This window comes from Lemur catta, chromosome 3, assembly GCF_020740605.2.
Source record: "Lemur catta isolate mLemCat1 chromosome 3, mLemCat1.pri, whole genome shotgun sequence".
In the NCBI taxonomy this organism is placed as follows: domain Eukaryota; kingdom Metazoa; phylum Chordata; class Mammalia; order Primates; family Lemuridae; genus Lemur; species Lemur catta.
The window spans coordinates 111,731,587-111,758,824 of record NC_059130.1 but is presented as its reverse complement, the minus strand read 5'-3'; the positions used below and the strand labels follow the sequence as shown (position 1 = coordinate 111,758,824).

The following is a 27,238-nucleotide window of genomic DNA, read 5'->3' as shown; positions in this document are numbered from 1 at the left end:
GGGGACAGGGATTCCTCTCCAGGGAACCCGTCGAAGTCAAGAAAATAATCAACACATATAAACAGGCTAGTTCTTCATGGTCAAGTGGGATTTATCACAGGGATGCAAGGATGGTTCAACATTTGCAAATCAATAAACGTGATACATCACATCAACAGAGTGAAGCTTCTGTCAAGGCAAAAGTGAAAACACTGTACACTAGAGCTTCAGTATCTAAAATCCCACCTCCTTCTGAGAGGTAATCAATAGATTCCAAAAACAAATTCATCTTTACCTTGCATGACATCATCCATTGCAGCATAATCTGCAATCGGTTCATCGGCCTAGAAAATAAACGAAGACAATTCAAAAGATAATTCCCCACAAGGGTATGGGAGTCTGAAGTCGGACTCATGGTTCAAATACTGATATTGCTACAAGACACAAACACAAACACTGTCCAGTAGAGAACTCAGTCAAACCACAGTCAGTGATGTCCAGGTTTAACAAAGGAGGCCCTGCCAACTGTGGGTCTAGACTCATTACCTTAAGAATGGTGTACAGTGTGTGTGTTGGAGGTGTGGGGAGCACTGTTTTCCCACTTCTAAATACATCTTTATTTATTTACTTTTTAGAGGTGAGATCATAGCACACTGCAGCGTAGAACTCCTGGGCTCACATGATCCTCCCTCCTTAGCCTCCCTAGTAGCTGAGACTACAGGTGCACACCACCAGATTTGGTTAATTTAAAAAAAATTATTTTTTGTAAAGATGAGGGTCTCACTATGTTGCCCAGGCTGGTCTGGAACTCCTGAACTCAAGCAATCCTTCATGCCTTGGCCTCCCAAAGTGTTGGGATTACAGGCATGGCCTACCAAGCCTAGCCAAATACACCTTTCTATGGAAATGTTTAGATACCCCTGAGGTTACTAAAATTTCATTTAATCAATATGGATTAAGACACCAGTGGTGGCAGTGAGAGGTAGAAATAAAAAGTTAGATTGAACTAGCTGCGGAGGCGCACACCTGTGATCCTAGTACTTTCAGAGGCCGAGGAAGGAGGATCACTTCAGGCCAGGAGTCTGAGGATAGCCTGAGAAACATTATAAAGACAAAACATAAAAAAAAATTTGCTGGGCATAGTGGCATGTGCTTATAGTCCCAGCTACCCAGGAGGCTGAGGCAGGAGGATTGCTTGAGCCCACAGAGGGCTGTGATTATACCACTGTACCTCAGTCTGTGAGAGTGTCTCAAAAAAACAAAAACAAAACAAAATAAGAAAACTAGAAAACTATTCCACCGTATTATGCAGTGGTGTCTGGCACAGTGGGGATTCCTCTGCCCACCAAGAAACACAAGAGGCAAAGGGAAGTGACTAAATTAGGCCCTTAGGGAGAGTAGGATTGGGCTAATGAGGCTGGTTCAATGACTTTTTCTTTGGTAACATCTTAGAAGTCCCTACTTTCTTAAAACATCTTCCACATCTACAAAATCCAAAGCCTATTTCCATACCCTAGACAAAAATCCCATTAAACCACCTGAGTATTGAGACTCCTGTAACAAAGCCCGGTGTTTCACGCTCAGTTGGCTGGTACTTTCCAACCAAGAGGAGAGCCGGGGATGCTTTCCTAGCAGACACAGGGTTAAGTGATTCTGCTGATCCAGAAGTCAGGGAAAGGGCTAGGGAGAAGGCTGAATCTAGATCTAGTATTTTTAACAAAAATTATGAAAATCTCAGTGAAGACAGCAGGTTTTTATAATTTTTATTAAAAATAATAGACCTAGATTTTAATGTGTAAAGGAAATTAGAGTTACTATTCATGCTGATCAGTTATCTACCCTTTTTTTATCTTTAGTTTTTTTTTTTTGGGTAAAAGGCAGCATTTCGAATTAAGTTGCAGACATCAGTATCATTAGTGTGGTTTTAAGAACAAAATCTCCATCTAGCCTAAAAAAGAAAAAAAAAAGTGTGTGCCTGTGTGTGTTGGGGGGCGGGGTTGGGGGAGGACACCAGAGACCGTACGGCCTGAGACCAGGGCACCCAGCTGGCCCAGCAGGACATCCAGTGCAGCTGCTCCTGGGAATGACAGTCGATCCTCAGTGCCCAGAGGGGCACGACCCAACATCACTCCCTTCCTCCCAGTCTCAGGGGAATGAAAACCAGATCTGTATCTGAAGACGACCAGGGCCCCTTGTTATAGAAAATCAAACAGGAGAAATCCGGTGTAGCGTGTAGCAGTTGGTGAGGGGGATTTCTGCCATGCCCTGCCCTAACAGGGAACGGGAACGATGACAATGGAACCTGATCCCACAAAGGCTCAGAGAAAGACTTCACCTCCTCAGAGTACAGGCAGTTGATGATGTCCTGGGATCACTACAGCCTACTGTGACACATACGAATGAGACACAATGATGTCCTGACCGCCTCTAAACCTCAAGGGGCTCAGCCAGAGCTGGGTAATCCAGAGGGCAGCAGAAACTGATGGCAGTTGCTTCTCCCCACATCCCGCTGCAGCCGAGTCACGCTTCAGCAACCACCCCACGCAGCTGACTGTGGGTGTTTCATTTCAAACCAAGAGTTCCTCACTGAGGAGCTGTTACTTACCTTTAGTAAAATGACAGATTCAGGAATGACGCCAAGGGTGCCAAGGGTGGCACAGTCATCACTTAAAATCTTCCCATCAATTGACAAATTCTGGTCAAAGGGAGCAACTGAAAATGCATGCATGATCTGTGCCAACATAAAAGATACAGAGTCTGTAAAAAGCAAAATACTGAAACTTATACCCTATTTGAATAAATAACAAATTGATTCTAAAAAACAAACAAACAAAAAGGCTTCAGGGTACAAAAGCCACTACTGCTTGTAGGCAACCCACTGTTATTTCCTTACAGAGGATGTCATCCCTGATATATCTGGTAGAGAGCTGGGTAACAATTATTCCCACAGACCCTTTTGTTCTGTCCCTTACCACCTCCCCAAGGGTGGCGATGTGGGGAACTCAAACTAAAAGGTGTGGCTGGGCTGACGGCTTCTCTGGTTGCAAGGCTTGGTCAAGGTCATCACTGTCACCCCTCATTCCCAGGCCCCACATCCTTTCATAAACAAGTCCAGATTCTTTCTTAAGACCACCTTTAAATAAACCAGCAACCTATATGGACTATTCTCCCTTCTGTTTTTATTCCTTTAGCAAACAACCTGGACTACATAATTCAGCCCCTGGGAATGTCACATATTCTTAGACTGAGTCTTATCTCTAGGAACCAAAATATGAACTTCTTAAGGGTAGGGAACATATGCCCTACCCCAGTTCTGGCCCAGTGTTAAAAATTAAATACATTTCAAAATACTGGTAAAGCATAATACTTAAATGTTTTTTCAAATTATTTCTGGATTGTAATCACCTCTGGAGGACAAGTAGGAAATTGGGCACAAAGACGTACCTTCAATGATATTGTTCTAATTCTTAACTTGGAGGACAAGTTCAAGAGTATTCATTTTATTATGCTTAATAATTTACTTACATACTCACTGGATGTGTTCTATCACATATATCTTATATTACACTAACATCATGAACCATTCTGCCTTTTCCTACACTCTACTCTTTGGATCTGGAATGACAAAAGGAGTCTAACAAATCAGCTGGGAACTAGCTGTGTGTGTACTGCACGGGCCTTGCAAGCTTGACGAGCTGGGAAGACGGTGACCAGAAAAGTGACTTTAATAATGGCGCACAGAAAACAGGAACAAGGACAAGAATAAGGATAAAAACACTGGCCTCCTCCCTCACTGCTGGGCCAGAATCTTATCTGGACTTCTCAAAAGCAGGCAGGGATCAATGAACCAGAGTCTTGTGAGCAATGCAAACTGTGCTGGCATCATCAATGGTCTTCATGAAGTAAGACGCCTATTTCTGGTGTGCAGGAAGTACAAGCAGCATAGTTCTACCAAAGCCAGCTCAGCCCACAGAGACCACGCAGAGGCATCTAACCCTAGGTCAGCAAATGGAACCCACGAAGACGCAAGCAGAGTTACGGTGGAGGAGTGTGATGCTGACTTAACGTGGGCAGTGTCACAGCTACCTGACTGTAGAAGGGCTTGTTCTCGACTTCCCTAAATGCTAATAAGTGTTTCTGCACCACCCTATGAGGTTGGACAAACACCAAATACTTCTAGGCATGAGTACTACCACTGAGGGACTAATGCTCATACTTTATATTTCGAGCACAGACAAGGACATTTAAATGTGTCCAAAAACTAACAGCACTTATTGAGAAAACAGGCCGACCAAGGCATGGAGGCCTATGGCACAGTAATTCAAACCGTAAGTACTAGGAGAATGCCTGAGCACACTTCGCATGATACGGGTCTGCTTAACGAGTGAGCGCAGCATTCCTGATCTACGGAGCTTAACAGGAACAATGAAAACCCTGCTGCTAAAAGGGAGCAGCTCTCCTCTGCTCGCTATGGCAGGTGGGGCTTAAATAAGAAAATGCAGGAGCAACTGCCTCAGCTGCCAACCGCTTCACCTCTGTGCCAAAATGTTCTCCTTTCTAAGGGAGGCAATACCACCCACTGAAGACCTATCTTTGGGAAAATGAACTAATACAATTAAACACTGCGCATCTTCAGCGGAAGAAGATGAATAAATTGTACTTCATTAACTTTATGGCATCAAAGGTGGATGAAATAATAATCAGGCAAACCAAGTTTCTTAAGGTTTCAAGCAAATGTATGTGGTGGGCAGGTCTAGAATGAAAACATTTACAGATTTGCAAAGGCTGTCGTCCGGTTAACTGACAAATGCAGTATCCTCAGAGGAAAGGCTCCATCTAACATTTAAAAATGAATTACATGTTTTATTAAAAACAACAACAACAACAACCACCAACCACCTACTTTCAACAACTGAGGACCACACATATGCATATCACAAACTCCACTGCTATTTAGGATACCAGGAAAAAGGTCATACCTAGTTGAAGCTTTAAAAGCGACCGCCACTAAGCAGTGAGAGGACAATTACATTTCAATGCCCTTTCTTTCTACTCTGTCTGGACCACAGTGATCCTTGAAGCAAGAGTGGGAGATGAGAGAAGCATCGAGAAGAGCACATCTGGGGGCACAGAAATAGCTGCTGTTTCCTAGCAGCTCATTCATGCAGGTGGCACTCCCAGATGGAGAGGTTACTTCTGCTCACTTCCGGCTTATTCTTCAAGAATAGCAGTCCATAATAAAAACAGCATTGGTTTTTAAAAATGTATTTATCCACAGGGACTTTTTTTGTAATTTGAAGGTTTTGAATGTTCGAGGTTTACCCCTGACAGACAGAAAGTAAGCTTTCTCAAATGTAAAAGGTACAATAACAAAACAAAGATATTATGCCAACATGTGTATTTTCAGAGCCGTGGGTTCAACCAAGGGAAATACTGTTCTCAGGACAATCTGGAACACATAACACCCTCAAAGGAAGCCTGTACTTTTGCCTCAATTACAACGATAAATATCAGTAACAAGAAAAATGCATAACCAGTAAACTACACCACATAAAAGTAGCAAAGAAGGAAATTTGGTCAACTTTTTGGATATCTATCGGTGACTGAAACAGATTAGGGTCCAGATTTTCTCATGGACATCTTGAATTTATCAGCTCCTTTTGCCTAGGTTTGAGATATACAATTTGAATGCTCACTCCTAGTATTTAGTATTGAAACCAAAAAATAACAGTATCATGAGGCATTTTCATAATGCCTGCCTTACAGTCAATTCATTTGCAAAGCAATGCACGCTTCTGGGGGATGGAGTGAGCATGATCTAAAATGAACCTTATAATAATTTGGAAAACACCACTGTGTAAGGAAAGGTACAGATAACTTAAAAATTCTATTAGAGACTGAGATGCCACCAAAAATACTGTGATGAAAGAATTTCTGACTCATCCTAGTGAATAAGCAATCAAGTGGCTGCCTTTTATCTTCCCTTAAATTTTACAGCAAATCGTGATAATAGGTTCTAATATCTATTAAGTGGTCAAAGAAAAACATACAGCACAATGAAGTGAGAGGACAATTATCCTGGAACAATCTCAACATGTGACAAATTAAATGGTTTTCAATGTTTCTCATTACTGGAAAGCTACTCAGAGCTTGTGTAAGTTGTCAGAATCTAAAAATCACTTTCATCTTCACAGAAAGATTCTTGGCTATTTTGAAAACTTTGTGTGTTTTGAAAGAAAACACAGGAACATATATAAATATAGGTGGAAAGCAGGAATTCATGAAGGCCCTCTTAAGTTCTAAACAAACTGAAAAAATGTTATATTTTTCTCACCTGAATTTTCAATTCTTTTAATGTCTGATTTGCAGAAACAAGAAGTGCTTTCTCACCACGAACTTTTCTATGTCGCATACTTCGTCGAATAACTTGCTTTTGATAGGCTATATAATTTTGATGGGATATCTTTTGCCGCTTTGTTCCTCCATTGCTCTGTAAAAAGGTTTGGAAAAAAAGAAAGCACTGAAATTACCTACAGTGTGACCCTTTTGTTCATAAAGTTCTGCAGGCAAACAATAGCTGTTTACTTACTGGTCCCTTAAGCATTTGAAATTCAGTGTAAACAATGAGAAACTTACCAGAGTTTCTTAGCAGGCTCACATACAATTGAAAAAAGAGCATGAACGACATACATCACTAACTGCGTGTAAGCAGTTTAAATGTTCATTACAAGAAGTATTTAAAATCAAAATAAGACTGACTTTAAATCAAAAAACACAATAAACTGAAAAACTTCCAAGATTACTAAATTTAGTTCAAAAACAACCTGAATTTGAATGTTTTAAACATTTTCCTCTCATTTTGAGAATGATGTAGAAGCTAAGTATAAACTGCTGAGAATTTAAAAATGAAAGACAGTAGAATCAAAAATCAAACTTAGTTTAACTAAAAACAAGATTGTGCCTCTTGTCCTAATGGCAAAATATACAGCTTCGCCCATAAAAAATTCTTGCAAAAAATGTTAAACCTAACTGTAATCAAACATTTACACTCAACTTTTATTTACAGAAACTGGAATATAGGGGATGGGTAAATAAGTAACGATGAGTAATAAGGAAGCAATCGGCTGAATCCACAATGTGGGACAATCTAAAAGAAATGAAACTGGTTCAAGTTCAATGTCAAGGAGGGAAAGAAAGGGGGTGGGGAGATAGGATAACTGTTGTAGATTATAACAGTCTAAAGTGATACACAGAACAATGCATACCTTAATTATAAGCTGGTTTGAGAATAAACTGTTCAAGACATATCTGAATATTGGTATTAGGGAGCATTAGGGCATTTTTGTTAGTTTTTTTATTTGTGAGCACATTATTAGTATTATATAGGGCACTGTCTTTTAAGAGGTGAAATGTCATGATGGCCATAATCTACCTAAAGGTGCAGCAAAGACGCACAGACACATATATGGGTGTATAATGCATGTTGTAGTAGTGGTAAGAAAAAAATAACAGATACAGGCCAAATGTCCTCCAATAATAAATCCCTCAGCAAGAGATTTAACAGTCAGGATTCTTCTGTGAACCAGGCCAGGGAATGAAAAAACCAGGATTTTTTAGAAAATCTTTTTCTTTGGTTTAATTGAATCTGGATGAGGTAACTCCGAGGGCCGTGGTTCTGGTTTCCAGTTATCACCGGGTGTCAGCTGTGCATACGCTGAGCGGTTTAGGGGTCATTAGGGACACAGATGCCACATATTCATTTCCAGTGGGGCTCTACGGATTTACAAAGCAGAAGACGATCAGGACACAAACACAGGAGAGCATTTGTCCAGGGTGCCGTCCCTTGGCGAGGCACCGCACAAGGCCAAGTTCAGCTCTAGCCCTGCGTAGACACAGATGCCAAGGTGACTCTAAGATTGATCAGGAAAAGAGAAGTGCACATAGGGGTTACAAAAAAAAAAAAAAAAAAAATCAAAGTTGATGAAACATTTTTCTCAATTTCAACTGTTGAAAGAAAAAGTCAAACTGAACGTAAATTCTACGATTAGGAATATAAAGAAAAATATCTACAACATATGATTTTACTTTAGAAGTACAAAACACAACCAAAGAACCAAACGCTGAGCATCAAGCAAGAAATATTTTTTAATACATCTGATTTTAAATGGGTCTAATGGCTTTTCCCGGAATTATTTTTTTTTTAAATCCACAGAATTTAAATCCAACTTAACTGACAAAAACCAGCCCACTGGTTTCAGAAGGCTTTCAATTACCTAAGTGAAACCCAATACTGAGTATATTATTAACCTAAATTTTTAGATAAAGTCAAAGGAACTGGGTTGATCTAGCTTAGAGAAAAGAGGAAAGGGGATTTGCTCATCTCCATTAAAGACAAGCAGAAATGCATCATTTTTTTTAAAGTGGGATTTAAAACAGCAATTACAGAAACTATCCATGTACTGAGATACTGTGACATATTACAAAGAAAAGGTGTGATGAAGGTGACATTCTGAAAAGGCTGGACATTTTTCAGGGACTACCTACTCTTTTCCAAAGAAGGAAGATTAGACTTGAGATTTTTTTGTGAACCAAAAATATTTAAAACATTCTAGAGTATGACAACATCCAAACAAGGAGAAGGAGGATGGAAGAAAATTATAAAGTATAAAAAATAATTACAGCATAAAAAGCAACATTCCCCAACATTCTCTATCATATTTACAAATGCGAAATCTGTGTCATCCACAACTGAGGAAAGTAATTCCACATCCACTTTCAAGAAACTGCTGTGGTTATGACCACAATGAATAAAATTAGACATTCAAGAAAGTTAGCCTTCCAAAATCTAAATTACTTGAAAACGTAAAGAGTTTTCTAAACAACTCTTAGGCAGAAAAGCAAAACTTAAAATAACGGAAACTAAGGATAATAAGAACATACATATCAAGCCTAACAAACTAATTTACAAAGTTTATCAGAAAATAGAGACTAAATTAGTGACCACAAGCAATAAAAGATTTGAAAAAAGACGAGATTCCCCACTGATTATTAAAGCATACTACCAAGTGATAATAACTAAAACAATATGGCACTGCCAACCAAGCAGATGAAAGAGGATGGAGTCCTAAACCAGGATGGATACGTACATCCATACGCGCACATGTGTATCTTTAATTTTTAAATTCATTTTACTATTTTTTTACTCCAGCCAACACTGTAATATATACATATGTAATGTGTATGTTATATATAAATATTTTTTAATATATCAACTAAAAAAGCAAATAATCTAGTTTGTACATACATGGCTTGAAAGATGGATTATATGAGACAGAGACATGAAAATAAAAGAGTTGACACCGGAGTAGAAGGCAGCAAAGTTGTCTGCAAACTCCTATCAAAAGACATACTATTACTTGACCCAGTGATCTCAAAAACCATCCCAAGGAACATAAGACACATGCATGCACACAGATTTTAATAAGGGCATTACTTATTATAGGAAAATATCCCCTCAAAACTGAAAACCTGCATTGCCATAAAATGTATCGATTTGGTTAGCACTGAAGTAAAGGGGCCTCCAATGTTGACCGAATGAAATACCAATTCTGTAGGACACCTTTAACAACAGGTGGCTGATCACCAGCAGCAGGGTGGTGGATATGATTACATGGTTTTGTTCCTTCATAGGTATTTTAAAGTTATCATTTTATGAGCTCCAACAAGCCATGGAAAATACATGCTGACATATCCCTTTACACTGTTTGGGAAATTTTAAGCAACGTTTACCTCAGGGAGACCAAGATTCAAGTCAAGAGGCCTTTTCAGACTTTCTTAACCAATGTTGAAAATGAAGTGACAGTGTATACAGACAGGCCAACGAGCCAGATAGCTCTGCTCTGTAGCACTGCAGTCCCCAACCCCCGGGCCACAGGCCGGACCGGTCCATAGCCTGTTAGGAAACAGGCGCACATCACCGCCTGAGCTCCACACCATGCCCCCCAACCCACGACACCCCACCCACTGCCCTCAGGCAGTGGAAAAACTGTCTTCCATGAAACTGGTCCCTGGTGCCAACTAAAAAGGTTGGAGACCACTGCTATAACAGATATAGCACATGGCCATCATAACACTTACTCTTTCAGGGAGAAAACTAACCATAATTTGACTACACTATTTTAGCAGGAAAAAAAAAAAAAAGAAATATCTATTAAAAATAAAACTGAGCAGAAAATCCATGAATTTAAAATATCTATAAAATACCCTGGAACACAGTCTTCTGACGTTTTGGGAAGCTAAAACTTATCTATACCATAATGTAATGCTCTAGAATGTTTTAAATACTTTTGTCTCAAAAAATCTCAAGTCTAACCTTCCTTCTTTGGAAAAGAATAGATAGTCCCTGAAAAACGTCCAGCCGTTTCAGAATGTCATCTTCCTCACACCTTTTCTTTGTAATACATCATAGGATCTCAGTACATAGTTTCTGTAATTGCTGTTTTAAATCCCCATTTAAAACAAACACATTCTCACATTATTTCCTGTTCTTATAAGATAATTTTCTTCAGTTATCACTATGAACATGTAGACTATAATCAAGCAACCAAATAACAAGGGTAGACAATCACGAAAGAAAACAGTCAAACTTAAAAAGAATTTTAAGTTCTTTACGATGCAACATGAAAGACTATGGCATCAGCGGATCTGGTTATTTAACACCTTACTTAAACACAAAAAATTTCTCCTGTATACTCCACTATTAGGGTCATTTATTTGGTTTATAATGAGGAAACCTAAGTTAAATACTTTTCTCATACTTAAAGATTCCACGATTAAGCAACAAACTAAGATAAGGGTCTTGTAGTCTTCTTTTCCAGCTAACCATTTAATTGCTACATTTTATTTCAGCCTTTCTTAATTAATAGCAAGAAACATGCTATAATAATTCTGAAATAATGTGGTCCGTGGCTTTTCATGAGAAATCAGGACAGCTATAGCATGGCCACCAAAACTAAGGAAAGACAAAGGTAGAACAAGGAAGGGAACTGAGAACTAATATCCCACACAGAATACAGAGAGATGTTCAAGGGCTTGGCGCGGCTGCTGTTTCAGAAGAGCAGAAAGTATAATAATACAAAGCAGCTTCAACACGTACTTGATTAAAATCTGGATCTTTTTCTCCATCTGGTTTTGCTTCTTCCTTGTCCTCCTCTGTTTCAGAACTACTCACATTCAGCTCTGGAGCAGAATCCTTCATCACCTGGATGCACCAGGACGACAGAGAGAAGTAGGTCAGCCCCTAGGAAGGCAAGCTATGGATGGTGTGGGGGCTTTGACTGCAACCTTTATCAAGAGGGGGGACACCTTTATCATGGTGGGATTACAGACCAGAGCGTGGAGCAGGAATCAAGCCACTCTCGGTTTTCTATGTTCTTTTAACATGTTAGTTTTTTATCCTATGACTTATTCTTGCAGTATTTAATGTGTTCACTATAAATTTAAGAGGTCTCTGCAGAGGAGTTATTATTATCAGGTTCGTACAATGATGGTATTTTGCAGAAGTTCAAAGGTGCTCGACACCTTCTCGAGTACACTGATTGTGAAGACTTTTCAAGTTCTCAAAATGTTCAGGTGGCAAGAACTGCAGTGCTCTTTAAGAATTGAGAAAATGAAGGATGGAGCAAATGCTCTTGGTGCAGGACACTATGAAATACTGAGGATACTATTTTATACTCGACACCAACATATGGATGTACTAAAAGGTACAAAAGAATTAAGAAAATTCTAGCAGAAAATTTGAGATATTAATACTCATTAACTTCATTTTCTCAGCAAATTAGGAAATGAGGGCCTTAGTTCAATGTGTAAAGCAGAACCCCTAGACCTCTAAAAAATAATTTGTAACTAACCATTCTAAAGCAATGTGTTTGGTAATTGGCACCAAATACCATGTATTCTACTTTCTTTTTAATCCCCCAAACCCTGGAATCAAATTAATGAGATGAACAGAGATCTGGGTCAGAATCTACCCAAGAGCCATCCCCGATATAGTAAAAATGCTCTGAAATCCAATCCACAGCCAGTTTTAACATTCTGCTTCCCAAACATATCCCATCTGTCTATTTTACCTACTCCTTGCAGATCAACGCCAGAGGCTCTAAACCAGCCTTTCTTATTCCTGTTATGCCCTCAGCAATCCCAAACACAACAGCCAGTGACTTTTTAGAGCCATAAATCAGATGATCATACACCACCTTGCTTGAAACTCTCCAGAGGTTTACAACCACACTTAGAATAAAATCCCAAACTCTTGGTAGGATGTATAAAACCTCACAGAATATGGGCCCTCCTCCCATATAACTATCCCTTCTTGGAATAAACCTCACTCTAGACCAGCACTGGACAGTATGGTGGCCACTAGCCACATGTAGCTGTTTAAATTTAAATGAATTAAACTAAAGACTCGGCTCCACAGTCACGCTTCTACACGTCAAATGCTCCACAGCCACGCATCACTAGTGGCCACTGCAGTGCGGCCCAGACATGGAACCTGTCCAACGCCGCACTAAGTTCCACTGGACAGCACTGTTCTAGGCACAGTGATTTTCACTCCGTTGCTTAAGCACATTAGGCTTAGCCCTCTGGCTCTTCCCAGGCTGGAAACATGACAGTGAAGGCTCAGGTGGAAACAATTCCATCTCTCAGGCACCCTTCCTGTCCACTCCCCACCGAACACCGTAACCGCCGCTTCTGTCAGTCTCTCACTTCACCCTGCTGAATCCCTTCAAAACACTCATTGCTGCGTGAAATCATCTTATGAATTTGAGTTGATTCCTGCTCTTCCTCACTGGCTGCAGATAACCTTGAAGGCAGGCGCCTTCTGTCTTCATCACTGTATCCCCAGCACCAAGACCACTCCTGGCACACAGCTGACATTCAGTAAATACCTATGGATCAAATTCCTAACAGACTAAATTCACATACAATTACATAACTATTCATTTTCTGTCTTTTCTTTTTCTTTTCTTTTTTTTTTCGCAGATAGAGTCTTGTTCTGCAACCCCAGCTAGAGTGCAGTGGTGTCACTGTAGCTCACTGCACCCTGAAACCCCCAGGCTCAAGCGATCCTCCTGCCTCAGCCTCCCTAGTAGCTGGGACTACAGGTGTGTGCTATGACACGGGGCTGATTTTTCTATTTTTTTGTAGAGACAGGGTCTCACTCTTGCTTAGGCTGGTCTCAAATTCCTGACCTCAAGTGATTCTCTCACCTCAGCCTCCCAAAATGCTAGGATTACAGGCATGAGCCACCACGCCCGGCCTTCATTTTCGATTCTCGTCCGATTTCAATTCTGATGTCAAACAGCTCTGAAGAAACAAAAATGCAGTCCTAGGCAGTCCCTCAGTGAAAATACAACAGCAAGTCAAAAAGCCAGCTTGATCATTACTAGCCACAGCCACAAGAGGGACCAGTACCTTTTTATTATCCACGACTTTGTGGACATAGATGGTGGCTTGAGTGTATTCGCGCAGGTCCCTCTGCTGCTGACACAGTAAGCCTTCTCTGCATTCTGGACAGAGTTCTGAAAAAAGGAAAACAGAAATGGCTGGGGAATTACTGTCAAAGAACCGAAGACCTAAAAATGTATATCAAAGTTACCAAGGAATATTCATTCAACTCTTTTGGGCCACCACGTGAGGTTTAATTTTAACCAGAGACTATAATATTGACATACCCTTTCCTCTTAAAATGTCAACTTTTAACTATAGAAACCAAAAGCAATATGAAAACTTACGAGGCTCAGAAATATACTGTGTTTCTGAGGGGTTTACATCTTCCACTTTAATTCTCGTGATTTTAATTATATGATCCACAACAAAGAGCTTTTGTATCATTTGCCACTCACTGGGCCATATGAGAGCTATACTGTGCAAAAAAACACAACATGCCTTAAGACACATGGAAATTAAAAGAACATAATCCATTAGTCTCCTAAACCAAAATCAACACCAATATTTAACGCAAAGGAATTAAAGAGTAAAGATACATTATAAAGGAATTTAAGGGAAGAGATACATTACCATCAACAAAGAATAGGACTTTTTTATACAAAAGAATGTTACAACAGCGTAAAACTAAATGGACTGCAGTTACGTCAATCAATATGGTTAAATCTCAAAAACATCAATTGAGTCAAATAAGTTAGTTGCAGAAGTATAAATAGAGTATGATGCCACTTATATAAAAAGTATATAAGAAACTACTATGTATGTGTACTTTTTTTCTTTATAACTTCTCTTCCCTTTTTTCTTGCTTGGCAGTATCACATGTATTTTTTTTTTAAAGAATATTTCCTGAGACTGATAACCTTCAAATACAGAACAGTGGTTACTGCAAGGGGAAGAGAGGAGAGGGAGAAAAGCATGAATGGAAGGAAGGATAGATACTGAGGGGTCTTTAATGATATTTGGATGGTTTAACCTTTAAGTTGACTAGTAATACATATTTGTTTATTATTATAGGTATTTTCCTGGATGTCTAGCATTTATAATAATAATGAGAGGGAGGAAGGGGGGGGGAAGAAAAGGAAATGGGAGGAAGAGGGAGACAGAGAAAGCGGCGGCGGGGGGCCAAGAAGAAAACATATATTAACTCTGAGCTCCCTTAAATGATGTTAAAGTGGTGAAATATCATTAATAAACTCCCTAACTTTAGCTTAATCCCACAGAAATTTTTATTTATGTGTTTCGATTTCTTTTTCCTAGTTTTCTGTCAGTGTTGGAGGCATTCTACCTTCTCTTATTTGAAGAGAAGGTAGAAGTTACTTAAAAATTATTTTACAAGGTAAAATGGCAACATCAGAGGTGAAATTCACAGATGAGCCCCTTTGGAAGCACTTGAAGAATGGAATAAAATTTTGGTTTCAAGATCCCAGAATTCCAGATGACCAGGGCACAGTGACTTTGCTCTGGTGCCACACTCCCATCCTACTTCTGTATTTTATGAAGCCTGGCAGCTGGAGAGAAAAAAAAAAAAAACTACAACCAAGACCATGTTGATTATGTGATTTTGGAAAAGGTCACAGTGATGGTACCAGCAGCTTGGGAGAAGAAAGGGTGACTGTGTTGTTTCCAGGATTGACAAGGAAGGAATACGAAAAACAGAATGGCCTTGGGCAGCCTCTTGCCATTTCTAAGGAAGCAGTCTTTTTGTTTAAAAAAAAACAAAACAAAACAACACAAGTACACACTCTGTTAAAGCACAAGAAAGGAAAAAACCCACAATTCAGCAAAGGACTAGATTCTTAAAATAGGCTATATATGTCAGATGAGAAAGCTCTGAAACATACTTGATTAATCATCAGAAACAGAGAAATCATATGAAGAGCAGAAACTCACAGCTTAGAATCTTCTTTGGTCATGGAAGCAAATGTAAACATGAGTCCCCCGTGGGGACACAGAAGAGCACTATTTCCAACTGATGACACGGGACTGCATCTTGTAGGCTTTCTACAAAAATGAGACAAGGACGGTAAACATACCTCATTGTTGCAAGGTAAAAGAGAAGACTTTTAAGATAATCATTTTAAAATTAGAGATAGATTTTAAAAGATTATTAGTAATTACATATGTTTCTTAGGATTATTCACTTAATAGAGAAGAAAGCTTGCAGCGTATACTAGTAAAAGTAACCATGGAGGGTACCACAAACAGAAACCATCAATTCTTAAAAAAAATAGTAGAGTCAATCCAAAAAAGAGGATGTAGAAAATTCTTGGTTTCTACCTAACAAATTTCCGCCACTCTTCTACAAAGAACTGCGACACGATGTAGAGGACATCCGTATCCTAGAATAAAATCACAAAAAGTATCTGTCATCACTTCCTGAACACAAGCTCTGCATGATAAATATACTGTGGCTTTCCTTATTCAGGTTTTATAAATATAGCCCTACCAAGAGTAATTCCCCATTTAGATAACTAAACAAATGAGAATGTGAGAAGTTCTGGGTTGTTCTGAAACAGCTCATCGGGAACTTGGCGAGGACCTTAAAAAGGAAAGATGAATTCTTTCCCTTGTGGGAATCATTATACCTCTGGCCAGTTACTGAGACATGGTCTGTTTTTATCCTGGAACAAATTCGGAAGAGAAGTCTTTTGCTCGTTTGCGATCATCTTATGTAAGGCTTCATTTTCTTCCCCTTCTCTTTCTAAAATCTGAAAGGAAATGAAGCAATCAGCTGTCTCCTGCTGACAGCACACCGCTTGCCTCCTCCCTACACCCCCATCAAAAGTATGAATGTTAATTCCCCCGGGAAGTTGATCTGGGGAGGTGGTGCCACAGATGTCAGGACATTGTTCAGTACCTTGCACTGTGAACAGCATTCTTTGTAACTTGGAAATTCAGGAGCCTTTGGAAAGTACTGCTGCAGTTTGCTCCAAGCCTCTTTAGAAACAAGCCTTCTTTCATTTTCAGATATGCATAACTCCCCTGAGTTTAAAAAAAAGGAAAAAAAGCAAATATTTCCTATTTATTAAACTTAAGAAAAACCTATAGGTACTCTTTTCCTATAGGAAAACACTTTGCTAAAGAGTTTTATTTCTAGCTCTCTTTTCTTGTTCTCAGTAACTTCTAAATTTTCTTTCTCCCTGCCAGGAAGGAATTAGGAGAGAGGGCTTCCTGGTATCCTGGGATCTCTGTGCCATGGCAGGAGCTACTTCACATCCTTTCATCTACTCCCATCCTCAAAGGTTACAGTTCCCTGCAGAGTTCGTTGTCTCCCATTTGACTGTTACTGAAATCATCCTGCATTAACATGATATTTCAAGGTTGTGTCCAACACTCTCAGGTCTAATCTCGTAAGTCATCAATTCAAATTTAAGTAATAAAGCAACCAATCTCCTGTTCAATCTAAAAACCATCTCTAGTCAAGTTCCAATTTGTTTACTATTTGTGTTTGTTCTGAAGATCCCCTTGGATCTTCAAAAATCCCAGAAGACAACAAGAATAATACCAGTCACTGCCACCCTCCCTCTTATCAGAAAATCACAGGAATGCCAAGATCACGGACAGCAACCTGCGATCTCGGCAGCCCCTCCTCAGTGTACTACTTCCTTACCCACATCTGGCTTTCCAGGGCTTTTCTCCCCCAGCTCTGTTTGTGGTTATATTTTCTATTGTTTTGGCTGTTCCCAAGTAATAAATTAGTGAACTGCACTTCTTTACCTATACTGGTCATTAACTAGAGAAACATTTTTTGAATCTCCAAAGCCATACATTTGCTTCTGTGCCCACTGACACAAAGTACCTAAAGATTAAGAGTAATAAAGCCAGGGGCTTTCTAAACACATAGTATACTCTACATAATAAATAAAGTTAGAATCTGAGAGATGACTCTATCCAGGGTCACCATAGCTGGTGAGTAACAAAGCTGGGATACCAATCCAGGTCTATCTCACTCAAACCCCACAATCTCTAATACGTCAAAATGCATCTTCTTAACTTCTACCCCTCACCTCTTACTGAACTTTGAATAGTCTCAAGTAAAGATTATTTTGCTTTAATATACTTATTACCAGAGAAATTAGGTCAAAATGTAAAGTTTTACTTTCTGAGAAAGCATTTGATTTAAATTCCTCTGAGGCTATTAAAACTTACTCCAACATGCCCATCCTCAGACACAATCAGCAAATTTATTGCCACAAAAAGGAAAAGTTTAATTGGATTATCAAACCATTTTACCATTGTAAAATACAATGCAACCATAAAAAACATTAAGGTAGATTTTCATGACCTGATTTAGAAAGAACTCCAAGGCAATTATAATTTTTAAATGGTTTTCTTTTCTTTTTCTCTTCTTTTTTTTTTTTTTTAAAGGATTATTCCTTTGTAGGTGTGTGGTATAACCCCATCTGGTTCAGTAAAGGAGAGAAAATTAAAAAAAAAACCCCAATAATATAATACAAACACACACACACTTTAATATGTAACACTGCAGAGGATTCTACAGACACTATGGATGCACTGCTTCATTTTGACGTAGGGGTACTTTTACATAGTGACTGACTTTTATATGGGATGTGAATTACTCATATGATTAGAAATGAACAACCCAGCCGGGCATGGTGGCTCACACCAGTAATCCCAGCACTTTGGGAGGCCTAGGCAGGAGGATTGCTTAAGGTCAGGAGTTCAAGACCAGCCTGAGCAAGAGTGAGACCCCCATCTCTACAAAAAATAGAAAAATTAGCTGGGCATCATTGTGCACATCTGTAGTCCCACCTACGAAGGAGGCTGAGGTAGGAGGACCGCTTGAGCCCAGGAGCTTGAAGTTACAGTGAGCTATGATGATGCCACTACACTCCAGCCCAGGCAACAGACCGATCTCAAAAAAAAAAAAAAAAAAAAAATTAAAACCGTATTTACTTTCAATGCCTCATGAAACATCATTAAATGACAATAAAAGAATTTTTTAAAAAAGATATAAAACTATAATGATCAAGGAAGACAACTGACAGGAACAATGGCAACAAAAATTTTAGAAGCTTAAAAGAAAAGTGGATGAGACACAGAAAAATTAACTCTCAGTTGACTAAAGTCAAGAAGCAACCACATTTACTCCACTGCAGAACTGGCCACACAGACCCAAGAACTGGGGGCTCATGGAAGTGAAGGTTGTGTCAAAAAAAGTTGGAGAAGGGGTTAAAAGTCTATTTAAGAGTCTACAGTTAGATTGTCTGTTCTCTCCTCTGTATCCCACAGATAACTGTCCCCTCTAACCACAAAAGACTACAAGCTTATTTTTTGACAATAAAAACCTAAGGCCTTGGCACTGGGGACACAAAATAGAGACAAAGGAGGTAATAAGCTGAGACAGAAATAAGTAAATATTTCCAACTTGAATGCAGGAACTCCCAAGCCCTCTTCTCTTCAATCCCAGAAGAGTGTGACAGCTGGTCTGCATTTCAAAGCAGGAGAAACAAAGATGTTTGTGGAAAAATCTGAACAGCCCCCAACCAGACACTGACATTGGGAATTCACCAGGGAACAGGCCATCCAGGGTGCTCAAATAGTCACCAAGCCCATCCAAGACTCATGTATCTTCCACAGAGTGCCTAGCACAATAAATGGAAAAAGTCCTCCACCACAGCAGGTTACTGTGACACTGTACAACACTGGGACAGAGATCCTATAAGCTTCCAAAATGGAGGGGGAAAAAATTACCTACAAAGAATGGCTTTAGACTTCTGAGTGGTACTCTGAAAGCTAGAGTAAGTCCTTCAAATTCAAAGAAAAAGAATTTCCAACAGACAATTATATACCAATACAAACTATCCATTAAGTGTGTTACTTTAGGTGAATGAGTCCCACCTCTCTGTGCCTCAGTTTGCTTACTCATCAGTGCAATGAATGTGATAATATACTGACTTCACAGAGTTGTTGTATAGATTGAGTTAATAATAGTTACGCACTTAGAAACCTATTGGGCACATAAACATTCAATAATTGTCCACTATTATCTTACAACTGTTAGTATTATTACTATTACTACTAACATCAACAGATCTCTAGAAAGAAATTTTAATATAAACTTAATGAGCAAAGTGGATTTCTAAGTAAGGTTTGATATTCTGCACTTGAAAAACTTCACCCTGCACACACAGTACACTGAAGATAATATACATAAGAACAAAAGTATAGAACTATCCTTTAAAAAAATTAGATAAAGCATGGCATCAAAACCCCACTGAGTTACAGAGCAAGCGAAAGGTCTAAAAAATAGCTTTCGTGCACAGTTTCTGATAGGCTGAGGGGGCAGCGTTTGTCCTGAAATCACATTCAGCTCTGCCATGCTTTCTACTCAAAGCTGTCAAAACTGAGATGACATAAGAGGTGGGAAGGTATAGCTGAAGAGCCTGACGACAAACTAAGTCCTGGCACCGTTTCAACCAGCGGATGAACTTAGTTTTCTGCCACAAATGCTTCAACTCTCAAAAAGGACACCCTTATGTCCGCATCTATGCTATGAAGGACAAAAAAGTTGATACAAAAGCATCGCTAGAAAAACAAACCTCCTTTTGGCTATTCACGTAACCTTTCTTTCCCCTATTTATTAATATTTACTCATGCTACTCAGCACTCACGAGGTCAGCACATCTTCTTCACATTTGTGCTCCCACTGTGCACTCCTAGTGTGAGCAAAACCAACTCAGAGGCAGATGGTGATGCAATGGGAAGAACAGATGGAGGTGGGATCCACAGATACCTGAATCCACACCCCAGGACAACCCCTTCCTAGTTGTGTGGCCTGTAAATGGAAATGCCACTCACCCAGTAAGCTAAGTGCAAGTAAGAATGCAAGTACCACTCAAGTGACAACTATCATCACTAATGTTATCAAGGGCCCTAAAAGTGCTAGTATGCATGAGGGTTAAGTGTGAGACGTTATCCATTGGTTCACAGGGAACTAATAAAACAATAACTAAAATTGGAAATTTATTAGGACCAACAGGAATTCTGAGTATTAGCAATGTTATTAGCATATAACAAGAAATGCACAAAATGGGGGCGGGGGAGAAGAAATGCACAAATGTGGGTTAATACTATGAACCACTGACATCCTGACTTCTCTGGGTCCAATTTTTCTCAGGGTAGATTTTTAATTGGTGGGGAGGGGTTTTCTACATATAAGATCATATCATCAGCAAAAAGTGATAGTTTGACCTCCTCTTTCCCAATCTGAATACCTTTACTTCTTTTTCTTGCCTGATTGCTCTGGCTAGGTCTTCCAGCACCATGTTAAATAGAAGTGGTAACACTGGGCTCCCTTGTCTGATTCACACAATAGATGCTGGCGTGGGTACACAGAGAAAGGAATGCTCATACACTGTTGGTGAGACTGCAAATTAATAAAATCTCTATTGAAAACAGTATGGAGATTCCTAAAAGAGCTAAAAGTAGACCTACCATTCAACCAGCAATCCCACTACTGGGTATTTACCGAAAGAAAAAGAAGTAATTTTATCAAAAAGACACCTGCACTAGAATGTTTACTGTAGCATATTTCACAATTGTAAAGATGTGGAATCAACCCAAGTGCCCATCAGTTCATTAGTGGATTAACAAAATGTGGTGTACACACACACACACACACACACACACACACACACCCCATGGGGGAATACTACTCAGTCATAAAAAGGATGAATTAATGCCTTTTGAAATAATTTTGATGGAACTGGAGACCACTGTCCTAAATGAAGTGTCTAAAGAATGGAAAAAGAAACACTGTATGTACTCACTACTAAATTGGGACTAACGTGAACACTCATGCGCACAGAGGGAGCAAAACTCAGTGGAAATCAAGCAGGGGATTAAGGGGAGGAGAGGCTCGGTGAAAACCTAACTAACGGGTACCATGAACACTACCTGGGTGATGGGCACACTTATAGCCCTGACTCAAGCATTACAAAAGGGATCCATGTAACCAAAAACATTTGTACCCATGTAACATTCTGAAATTAAGAAAAAAGATAATAAGCACAAAAAAAGAGGTGGGGAGGGGAACTTATGAGGTAGAAAGCTTTGAGAAGTAGATACCTGTTTGACTTTCAGAGTGCTATTAGAAAATCATGTCTTATATACAATGAATCCCTTGTATGATGATCCTGGAAAATGTACTTATTATAAGTGAGCTTTCACAAAGACCAAGAAAAAAACACAGGAACAAATACACAGGATTAAATAAGGATTTAGAATTTATTGTTTGTTAAAGAGTGTTTAGCACAAAGTACACAGCAGCTACTCAATAAATGTTTAAGAAATTAAACCATAGATAACCCTAATAAGAGGAAGAAACATATTAATACAAACACTATTCTTAAAGTGTTCAAATTGAAGAAAGACACAGAGTCACGGGAAACAACTAAAATTCATCCCTTCAAATTCAAAGCTCATCAATGTGATAAGTGACAAAAAGTCCTCAATGTATTAAGTGACAGAAAGTTTCTTCTCCAATCAATGCCTTCTAAATATGAGAAAATCCCATTTTTAAAACAATTTTTTGCAAGGTGAGGAGCACTGGCATGAAAGCCAGGCAGAAGTTAAAAGCTAAAAAGGGTGGTAAGAAACAGACACATGCTTCCAACTTACCATGTGGACATAGAATATCTTCATTAAAATTTAATTCCTCCTCCTCTTCTTTTCTTTCTTCCTTTGATTCATCTAATCAAAAGAAATACCGATAATAACTGTTGTGGTTGTATTTAAAGTTCAAAGTGGCATATGTAGTATTCTACACAATTTTGAACAAAGAAAACTTTAAAACATTTTCAAAATTAGACCCGAGTGATTCCTACACAGTTCTGCTAAGAAATGTTATATTTCTTTCCCTTAAAAGGAAAGAAAATATCTCAATGACAGTTAACTTTTTAAAGATTTAGGTTACACAAGAAAATGTTCCTTTTTTCCCATTTGGAAAATAATTTACATATCCTTCCTATTAATTCTAGCCAAAGTATTCAGAATACTGTGTCATAAACCAAGTTAATCATCTACATGTCATGTCATGTCATGTCATTTTCACCTACCTACTCTTTTAGGGGTTGAACAAAAAGCTTTAAAGGCGAATGAAATAAGGACTTAACCTTTAACGTCAAATACATACAGTAGTCTCCCCTTAGCAGGGGATATGCTCTAAGCCCCCCAGTGGATTCTAGAAACTTCAGATAAAATCGAATGATTGTCATCGATCAGAATACATTTCCCTTCATGTCCTCCACCAATAAATTGAAAGCCTTTTCCATCTTAACTAAGCACTTATCACATACTGTTGTCAAAAACTTTTGCAGTTTGAGGTGTGACAGCAAAACTAACACAGTATTTCCTTTTTCTTCTTCATAGTTTCACGGACAGAAGATTCATTCTTACCATAGATCTTAACAACCTTAACGTATGATTCTTTTGCTTTCCTTATTAAGTCAACAGCTTTCACCTTTAATTAAAGGAAGAACTTTAGGGCTTTTCCTTCGCATATCCCAGTTGCAGACATCACTACTCTTGGGCTCTGTGGCCATAATATTAATTGAAATAAAGGTGACTTGAACACAAGCACTGCAACAGTCAATCTGATAAAAGGGCTACTAAGTGACCAATGGGCGTGTAGTCTTACAGTGTGGATATGCTGGACAAATCACTTGCCAGGAAGGACAGAATAGGAGGGCAGGAGATTTCATCATGCTACTCAGAAGGGTGTGCAATTTAAAATTCATGAATTGTTTATTTCTGGAATGTTCCAGTTAATATTTTCAGACCATGGTTGACTGCAGGTAACTGAAACCAGGGAAATCAAAACTGCAGATATGGGGGTCTACTATATTATAAAAACTTTACCTTTCCTGTTAACATTTCTCTACCAGTATCTGCTTTCCCTACTTGTCTATAATGTGTCACTGTGTCAATCTATAGCTGAATATACTGGGAACATGATCAAAAAAAAGAAATCTTAAGTATCAGGAGATTAGAATAGTTATCCATGAGTTTTCCAGGTTAAGTATCAATGCATCTTTAATATACTTAATGTATACAAAGAATATTTACTAATCATTAAAAAACCTCAAGTAGAGAAATGGGCAAAAGGAAGGACATGACAACTGTTTCCTTTCTCTCTGTCATACATACAAACACAAATAACTTCTTAAACATGAGAAGACAGTCTACCTCAATGATAATTTGAAAAATGTAAGCCTCAGTATTGCTCATCTTCCTATATCAGACGGATAAAAAAATGACATGAACGATATAGTCTTTATGTTGATAAAACCATGCAAAAATGAGCCCCCTCAAGTGCACGTACCAGGGGTGGGGAACCTGCAGCTTTAAGGCCACATGTGGGCTTCCAGGTCCTTAAGTGTGTCCTTTTGACTGAATTCAAATTTTACAGAACAAATTCTTTTATTAAAAGAGGTGCAGCACCAGCCTGAGCAAGACTGAGACCCTATCTCTACTAAAAACAGAAAAAAAATTAGCCAGGTGTGGTGGTGTGTGCCTCCTACTACTGTGTCCCAGATACTCAGGAGGCTAGGATAGGAGGATGGCTTGAGCCCAGGAGTTTGAGGTTGCTGTGACCTAGGCTGACACCACGGCACTCTAGCCCGGGCGACAGAGTAAGACTCTAGCTCAAAAAAAAGGGGGTGCAGCAGAGAAAGATGAAGCTTTTCTTGCCTCCTTTGGTGCTTAAAAAAGAACAGTCTTGAAATCAGAAGGCCACAGGTTCCCCGTACCAATATGTGTCAGTATGTGATAATTATAAAAGTGTATTCTCTGATCCAGCAATTTGTAGATTTCTCAGAAATAATCTGAAAATCACACAAGGATGCTCACTGCATCTGTGCTTACATAGTAATTGTAAAAAAGTTGAAATAGAATCAGTTAAATGTACAATATACTAATATCCATACAATGAAACGCAGCCACTAAATAAAAAGAGACGTATGCTTTGACAGGGAGAGATGAACTGTGCCTATATGAGCTCCATTACAAAAAGCCACTATTTACAGTGATTGTATCTGCTGGGAGGGGTTTGAAGTTCTACTTTGTTATGTTTGTGCTGCTTCAAGCTTTTAAAAATCTCTGAATGGGAGAAGGAGAAAAAGAGAAGCATATTATCCTGAAAGCAACATGAAAAATATATTTTAAGCTAGGCCAATATTGAGGCATTTTCTATTATGGCATCCAGCTTCACTTAAAAGGAAGGGACACTGACATATAAAAAGGCTCAAAAGAGCAGCAAATAAATATTTAACACTGGGTCATGTGACACCACTAAAATTACAGTACTGTTTTTCAAATGACAGGACAAAAAAATTGAAATTAATGTTAAGTTCATGAATTATACAGCACAAAATATTTTAATCAAAAATGAAAAACTTTTAAATTTGAAAATGTTAAAAACCACCATTCAAGGAACTTAAAACTAATAGTGACTTTGGTGTTTTTTTTCTCAAAAAGTAAGGTGTGATATGGGAAGAACCATACTAAATAAAATAAATATGATATAAAATGATATAAAATGCTTGAATGTATAAAACAGAATATTTCAATAAAACGGTTAAGAACATTAAAATGATAAAAACATACATGTATATAAATATTAATATTTAAAAATAAAATTAGGCCAGGTGCAATGGTTCATGCCTATAATCCCAACTTTGAGAGGATTGCTCGAGGCCAGGAGTTCAAGACCAGCCTGATCAACATACTGAGACCTATCACTACAAAAAAATTAAAAAATACATTAAATTAAAATTAAAATATGAAAATTAAGTGAAATAAGTGCTTATGGATCACTAATAATGGATCACTGCTTATGGGTAACTAATCTCTAAATTAGTAAATCTGTGCAAACCATCAGTCTCCATTTTAAATCTAAAAATAATTTCAGTGTCTTACTGACTATAAAATTAAATTTATTGCTTGATTTACAATAACATAATTTCCTATGTGAAAGCATAACTTTGGATAACTCAGGAAACTCAAAAGAATTTACAAGCAAAAGGCTATAAAGCTGCCCTCTCTCTCCTTGATGAAAAATGCACCAGTACAAGGTCATACACTTGAGGAAGACAGCCTTTATGTGTGGCAGATAATCTAAAACCGAAATGTACTGAGCTTACAATATACTATGCAATTTGCAGTAGACTTAACCTTTCTTTAAACTTTTAGCCTAGAGCAAAATTAATATTAATCTTGCATGTGATTAACTAGAGAGCTGGAGCCTAAAGCAAGATAGGTTATAAAGGAAAATTCCACATGTGAGTTGCTACGTCCTTGCTGAATTTCAAAAACTTAAACATCTTTTATTTGCCCTGAGATATTTTCGAGAGCTTTCAGTTTAAGAACAGTTGTCTTCAAAATTACATGGATGGGTATTAAACCAATTTTACTAAAAGTGGATGTTCATAATTTCACAATGACTTACATACAGGTTTAAAATATCACCTTTATTTAAGGTGTTGCCATTCATTTTTCCATTGCTTTGGTCTGCATCACCATCTTGCTCGTCTAGCTGTTCAAGAGCTAGTTGGCGCCAACTCCGCAAAGAGGATTTCCCCACCCAAAATCCGTCAATGCTGTGGAACAGAGAGAATGTTAAATCCTACAAGTAATGTTTCCTCATGTTTTCTTCCCTTCTTTCTTTGTGAAGGCCACAACTGAAATGAATTACAAACACTCAAAATCAGCTATAGTGCACATATTTTTTTTAAATGTACTTTCTCATTTTGGCCCTTTTCATTCCTCACTATAGAATTATAGGTATACAATATTATATTTTGTTTCTATTCTAAATCTAATCCTGCTTCTCTTACCCCTCATTTACGTTCATGCCAATCACACCAATCAAATGGCCACTTGCCTTCACTTGATTATTATTCACAATTACAGCTGTGCCTTTAGGCAGGCATTCAGACACTCATACATAAATATGTACAAGTGTGTCTTGTACATGTCTATATAAATACACATTTAATGAACTAGATTAATCTTTGTTTGGGAAATAAAAACCTTAAATTGAACCCAGACATAATAAATCTCTCTTTTAACTGTCTTCTTCTATTGGTTCCTAGATCCAGAGGTAGGAACTCTATGGAATGGAGTTCAACATACCCCAAGTACCCTGAACATTTCTGAAAAGAAGTGGTACGCAGGGGAGCATGCTTCACACACTTATTTCAGCCTCACTAAGGGGACAGCAGCAGGCCTCCAGGATGTTTTCCCTTATAACGTAAGCATTATACTAGTCCATACCAGAGCACAGGCTAACACTTTGCCTCAGTTTGGTCAGGCCCCACACCCACATTTCTGCTTCTAATGGATGGAATACAGTTGCAAAGGCTGTCTGAGTTTTCTTCACCTTTGTCACAGGGCAATCACTGCAAAATGCACTTTTGCTCTGGCTCTGCCGCCTACTTCATCACCTTTTTTCTAAGAATCCTAACTTCTTACTTTCAATAACTAATAAGCTGCCTGGTTATTACCTCTTGAAAATGCCTAATAAACAGTGTGCACTGTGCAACATACCCCTTTACTGTTGCTTTCAGCAGGTTATTAACAGTTTTATAATCTTCATTTAGCTGGTTCTTCAGACGTAATACACGACAACGTTCTACTACACATTCCTTACACAAGGCTTTCACTAAAGGCAAGGAAGAGTGAAGGGAGATACAGTTAATTCACACACAGACTTTCTGTTGGAAAATGTTTC

The 27,238-nt window shown here is 38.5% G+C and overlaps 1 protein-coding gene across 4 annotated transcripts in view; it reads right to left on the bottom strand.

Annotated features, from left to right (window-relative positions):
- The window catches only part of USP48 (ubiquitin specific peptidase 48), an 89,633-nt gene that overhangs the window by 6,049 nt on the left and 56,346 nt on the right, over nt 1–27,238 (bottom strand). For 3 of the 4 annotated variants that reach the window (XM_045548477.1, XM_045548478.1, XM_045548479.1), the window contains 13 exons: nt 27,055–27,169; nt 25,975–26,105; nt 22,129–22,200; nt 16,343–16,467; nt 16,071–16,193; nt 15,763–15,824; nt 15,376–15,486; nt 13,773–13,903; nt 13,453–13,559; nt 11,135–11,239; nt 6,314–6,469; nt 2,585–2,710; nt 275–323 (listed from right to left, as the gene is read on the bottom strand). In XM_045548477.1, coding sequence (XP_045404433.1) covers nt 275–323; nt 2,585–2,710; nt 6,314–6,469; nt 11,135–11,239; nt 13,453–13,559; nt 13,773–13,903; nt 15,376–15,486; nt 15,763–15,824; nt 16,071–16,193; nt 16,343–16,467; nt 22,129–22,200; nt 25,975–26,105; nt 27,055–27,169 — 1,413 coding nt within the window. Of the gene's footprint in view, nt 1–274; nt 324–2,584; nt 2,711–6,313; nt 6,470–11,134; nt 11,240–13,233; nt 13,345–13,452; nt 13,560–13,772; nt 13,904–15,375; nt 15,487–15,762; nt 15,825–16,070; nt 16,194–16,342; nt 16,468–22,128; nt 22,201–25,974; nt 26,106–27,054; nt 27,170–27,238 lie in introns of those variants that run through there. The other variant, XM_045548480.1, reaches the window with a different exon arrangement.